The 6,000-nt window shown below is 36.0% G+C and overlaps 1 protein-coding gene across 1 annotated transcript; it reads right to left on the reverse strand.

Moving 5' to 3' along the window:
- Window positions 1-643: 643 nt before the first annotated feature.
- LOC137730094 (CSC1-like protein ERD4) lies at window positions 644-4,908 on the reverse strand. Its single transcript, XM_068469157.1, has 6 exons — window positions 4,638-4,908; window positions 3,181-3,329; window positions 2,758-3,033; window positions 1,771-2,615; window positions 1,373-1,628; window positions 644-1,237 (listed from the first exon to the last, which is right to left on the reverse strand). Exons 1-6 carry the CDS (start codon window positions 4,906-4,908, stop codon window positions 833-835), a joined length of 2,202 nt encoding a protein of 733 aa, XP_068325258.1. The 3' UTR covers window positions 644-832.
- Window positions 4,909-6,000: the final 1,092 nt, after the last annotated feature.

Below are 6,000 nucleotides of genomic sequence, written 5' to 3' on the forward strand. Positions count from 1 at the left end.
TTAAACCATATTATTGTTAGCCCATTGTCAGGCTAGCCCACTCCCTCCTCTTAGTGTAGATATTATTATTTGGTACCAAAAAAAAAACTACATTGTATTATGTGGAGTAATTACTTTTTAGGGTTAATCTCAGTTTACTACCCTTAAATTTTTTCGTTTTCAACATTTTATACATCAAGTTTTTTCGTCCCAGTCTGGTATCTAAAGTCATAATTCTGGGACACTTTCATATATCTGTTAAGTTTTCTATCAGAACCTCCTTTAACTGATGAAGTAGCACCCACGTGGACAATGACTGGGTGTCACGTGTCAATATGAGCCACATTGATATTAAAAATTTTAAAGGGGCTAAAGGGCATAATTTGCAAAGTGGTAAATAATAGGCAGTGTTTGAAGTTTCTTTGATATCACGGAAATATTCAAAAAAATCAGAGAGATGTGAAGGGGGTGAAGTGTAAACTTCACTATATATCGAAGAAACTCTTAAATTTTGGCTAAAAAAAACATATTTCGTCGATATTTCCAACATATCGGTTGAATGTCAAATAAACTTTTATTTTTCGTCTAAACCATGTATGACATTTCATAAAGTTTCATTTTAAATTTTCACCATTTCACTATAAAACAACTAATATTGAAATCGATATTGATATATCCATCAATATTTCCACAAATGTGCATATCGATATTTCTACTAATACCAAGATTTTAAACATAAATTAATTCATCTCAAACACAAAATATTTCAGCACACAAACATTGCAAGGAATAATATATACAAGATGTTCTACAACCAACCAACCCATTCAAGCTTGTGCTCCCTAATCACATGTTATGGGAACAGATCATGAGACTCCACAGTTTCACTAATTTGGCCAACGATTCTGTCCGGTGCAGCGTCTTCGCATAGATCATCGTCTAGCTTCTTGGAGCTCAGGCTTGGTGGGATGAAAGTTCTGTAAACTTGCTCCATGTTAGGAATCTCCTTGAGTTCGTGGGCAGCAACTCCAAGCGCAGTGTGTTGGAAAAAATGGTAGAATTTCTTGCTGCAGATGAAACTAAAAAGCAATGACACGACAGGAAGTGGAAGTAAGAATGGTGCATAGTAGAATTTCTTCACCCCAAAGTAACCAAACATGGTAACTTGGTACAGTATCAGAGATGCAATGAGTCGAACTTGGATATGCGGCCACATCCTTCCATAGCTTTCATACGATGGAATGTAAACTTTGAGTGCCTGCTCGATGAAACAACAAAAGCTTTAGTTTTCGAAAGCACATGCTTGCTTAGGAAAAAAGCAGGCTAGGTTGTCTATCCCTTCGGTAGAGTTTTTTTACTAGAAACTTGCAAGCTCGGAAAAGGCTGAGGATACCTGATTTCGAAGGACAAGCCATCCAAGGCCAAAGTAAAGCACACCAAATGGAAGAATCAGCGGAGCAATAACGGAGTAGCAGAGGACAATTGTAATCATGAGCATATCACTGGGTACTCTAGTCCCATATCCAAGACCACGAGGAAGCCAAGCTGCTTTCACCTCATCTTCGGACTTACAGAAATACTTCCTCTTTATATGGAAAATGATCAGAGGAACTAGTCGGGACAGTTCAAGACCATATCCAACGAAAAACCTGTCATCCACGCAATTGCAAAAACCAGTTCACTAATAAAGGCATAATTTAGATAGTGTGGACAAACGGTTAAGTATTTTGTAACCTTGTTTTGGTTACTGATATGGAAAACAAGAGCTAGAAGATGTAAACTGTTACTTACTTCAGGGCCACAAAGGTGAGGAAGTAAGTTGAATTGGCGGGGAGGCTAGTCGCGAGTAAGTCAACAAGACAGTTAGGATCGTTCTTGATTGTTTTCAATGTACTGAATAAGGTTCCACCCACCGTAACTCCAAGAAAAACATTGAAGATAATGAAGTAGAAGTATTTCCCGGAAGTAGCCCTTACTGCATGGCTCTGGGAAGGGATTCCCTCAGCCTTAGACAAAAACAGAAGGAACTTTGGCAAGAAAGCTAGAAAGAGTAAGAGTGCAATTTGAGGTAGATAAGCCTCTAGCACTGTCCTAATCGCCTCTTGCTTCAAAATTGGCTTTAGAAACGGAAGAAGTTTCTCCAGATTGTCCAGAGTTGTGAATGCAGAGATAAAAGCAATCGGAACCATAAAAAATAATACGGTTAGAGCCACAATGATATACACAACATACTGCCGCACTTGTCTTTGAAAAAACTTGATTTTGAGGTTACGCCAAAGTAGTTGACGAGGTTCAGGAGCATCTGTGACGGTCCATGTGTCAACAAGTTGGGCATGTAGAGTCTGAGCTGCAGCAGCTGCAGTCACCCTACTGGTGAAAAAAACTAGCGCGGCATTTTGTTGCTTATCTTTGAGAGTGATTTCCTGTTCAGCCTCGAGTTTCGTGGTTAATTCATTAATCTTCTCAGTGTAGTACTCAATACTGTCTACTTTTTCCCCACAAAGACCAAGGAACCCAGTTTTGTTAGTGGGTTTTGTTCCTTCTGAGTCGCCAGTTTTCTTCGATAGTGCATAAAGTGCTTCAGCGTGCGCAAGCTTTTTCTTACACCCTTCTAGCTCTTCCCAAATTTTGTTCACCTATAAGAATAGCGTTAATATGAATGGAAGAGAAATACTACTAACTGAGAAACACACCATCAAACAACCGTATTAATTCCAGATATATCTAACAGTCAACAAAGGCACAGAAGGAGGAGAAACCTATGAAAAACAAGCATACCTCTTTGTTGTCTGTGACAACCAACGATCTGTAAAATGTATCAGGGTAGACGGTCTTAAAATAAGAATCGACCTGTTCCCCTATAGTTTGACCTTCGGGGGCGTTAGGTATGTCTCTGACAAGAACGGCAAATTGTTCAGGCTTCGCTTGAGGAGACATTAAAGCACTGGCTCTCAGGTCGGAGGCATGTTTACATGCCTTCCACAGAAAGAAATATGTGACGAAAGAAACCCAGTAGACACCAAATAGAAATGCCCACAACCTAGGACTCTTCTCCTGCACATACAGAAAGACATACATAAATGCAATCAGCACCCAGAAGACAATTCAATTGAGTGAATAATTCTAAGAAATCAATACAATAAATCAATGGGAAAAGGAAAAAAAACCAAGACATTTCAAGAAAAATGTTTTATATCTTACCTTGAGATGTCCCATGGATAACTTGTCAAGGTCACTATAAGTGCCATTGCTTACGGTTATATTGGTTAACTTCGTCACTTCTTCGGTGGCAGCAACTGGCAGAAGAATTGGTAGCAGAACAATGCTAGATAAAACCAATATACCCAACACTGCCACGTCAAATAGGAAAGTTAGAACCTTTAGATTTCTGGCTTTATAAATTGGGAACTTTAACGAAAAACTCTCGATACTGTTCATTTTAGGCCAAGCATTGCATACTGTTATTCCGGAACATGGAAGCATTATAATCACAGGAAGTAAGATCTTTTCATTCTTTCAAGAGCAACTCTCTCGCTCTCTCTCTCTCTCTCAAAACAAAAGGAAGTCCATTAAAATTCAAAAGATTCAGTTGTAACCAAGGTTTCAAATTCTTCCAGACAGATTGAAACTGTTATTAACTGGCCAAAATTGTTATACAACTTACTACTTCAGTCGTATTGATCATATCTAAGCAAGTACGATATCCAAAATCGTCGGCGAAATAGAAGAATATCAATTGCAAAGTAACATCTTAAAACAACAGATTTTTTTTTTTTTTTTTTTTTTTTTCAATTCCAACCGCACTCATCTTAAAACCATATTTAACATTTTTTTTTTATAAACAAATCAATAACTCTTAAAATTAAAATCTAAAGTCTAATCTAGTTTTATAAAAAATATTCTCACATTGTCCAACTGAAGAATAATAAACTTTTAGTTTTTCCTCCTCTCTTTCTTGAAATTTCATGTATTTTGTCCTCAAAATTCCAGCCACAACAATATCAAAGTTTATAAATCTCTATGTTCTATCTAATTTTTTATCAAATTCATAAAATTTTATGTATTTTTTGTTCTCTAAATCCTCAATCCATTTTTTCTCATTTTTTGTTCGTAAATTCCAAATCCATTCTATTTTCATTATCTTGATATTGGAAAGTTTATTTCTCTTAGTCCTCTTTAACTTTTTATTAACTACTTTCCATGTTGACTATTTGACTTGGTACTGGAAGATTAATTTTATCATGAAAAAAACATTTAGCGCCTCAAAAATTTTACTTAGTTCACAATTTCAAGCATGTATTCTACTCTCTTGTAAATACTATCTATTTCTTTTATTTTTTTTACGTTTATGTGAGGGCCTTCATCACATAAAATCTTAGCTCCGTCACTAACCAAAAAGAAAATAACTGTACCAATTCATCAAACAAACTTCAATTATCCAAAATTGCAGCTGTAAAATAGTTAGAAATCTGAGAGTAAACTTCTAAATTAGTCCATCCAACAAAAACCACCACAAAGCAGCAGCAATTTCAAACTTTTTCTCAAACAGAACAAAACCCAGAAAAAGTATCACTATCAAACAGTTTTTTGTTTTGTTTTGTTTTTTTTATGTGAAATTCCACTGTCAAACAATTAAAATGGCAAGGAGACAAACAAACCAGTGCTCAAGAACACAAAGTACACAGCAGTGTCGACCCCTGACATGGAAATAACTTCCTGCTCAGTGGAATACAGAGCCTCTTTGATCCAAGCAAACGGGTTCCGGGTCATGGACCCGCCCTCCCAAGGATCCAACCGTCTCGAGATCCGATTCGGATAGTAAACTACAGCGTTCCCAGGCTTTCTCGAAAGCCATGCAAACAAAAACATCAGAACCACAAATATGAGGAAGGAAGTCCCTAAGGACGTCAAGAACGAAGAGAGATCCATCCGGGGTTTCTCTAAATCGCCAAAGATTCTAGCTTTTTCTCTCTCTAAGCAGTTTGGAGTGAAAGTTCTACTGAGAGAACATGCACAGAAGTGGGTATATAAAATCAGATGGGAACGGAAATAAAACGAGGGAAAATGGAGGGTTAGAGAGAGACGTTAGAGGGAAATTGCATTTGGAACAATGATTGTCTACTCATTTGACCAAAAAAAAAATTGATTGTCTACTCAATGAGTGGTAACTATTACGCAAAATTATTTAGGGTCAAATCATAAAATTTTGTAATTTTGATCAGAACTGTTTATATTATAAATTACTCAATAAATCATCTTTGAAAAAATGAATTAAAACTAAGGTGAAGGTAACCATTGGAGGAGGAGGGAGAGAATTAAAGGAAGGAAGGTTGATAGCTTTTGGTAGTTGTGAAGTTGTGTGGAAATGAAAAAAGTAATGCTAAGTAGAGTAATTTTTTAGATCACATTTGTAAATTATGTGATTTGTCATTAATAAAAAATAAGTATGTTAATCAATCTTTAAATAGTAATTCAATCATTACAAAATATTATTTAAATTGATAATCTCCCTAGTATTACCATAATAAAAACTACCATATGCCTTCACCCTATATGTGTGTGAATATTTTTTATTTTTGTTTTTAAAATATGAATGAGAGGAAGAGAGAATGTGGGAGTGAGAGTGGGAAGATTGGTTTTTTTTGTTTTATTTTTTTATATTTTTTATATTAGATATATGCTAAAATCACTTATAAGTGAGGTTTTAATAAAAACCAACAAAAATTGTTATTGTGAAATTACATTATTGCCCATCTTTTTTTTTTTGTTTTTTTTTTTGTGATAGAAGACCATGCGAATGAGCAAGACATTAAGGAATTGTCCATACGTAAAATCATAATTATTGATAGGGCCCTTTTCCACATAAAAAGGAAATCATTTGTTACAATAAAAGCAGAAGTGATATAGATTATTCAAGAATCGAAATTGTCACATCCCGACCCAGGCGGAACCACATCCTGGGCCCGACTCCACCGTAGCACGATATTGTCTGCTTTGGGCCCCCAGCACACCCTCAGGGTT

This window comes from Pyrus communis, chromosome 3 (assembly GCF_963583255.1).
Source record: "Pyrus communis chromosome 3, drPyrComm1.1, whole genome shotgun sequence".
Lineage (NCBI taxonomy): Eukaryota > Viridiplantae > Streptophyta > Magnoliopsida > Rosales > Rosaceae > Pyrus > Pyrus communis.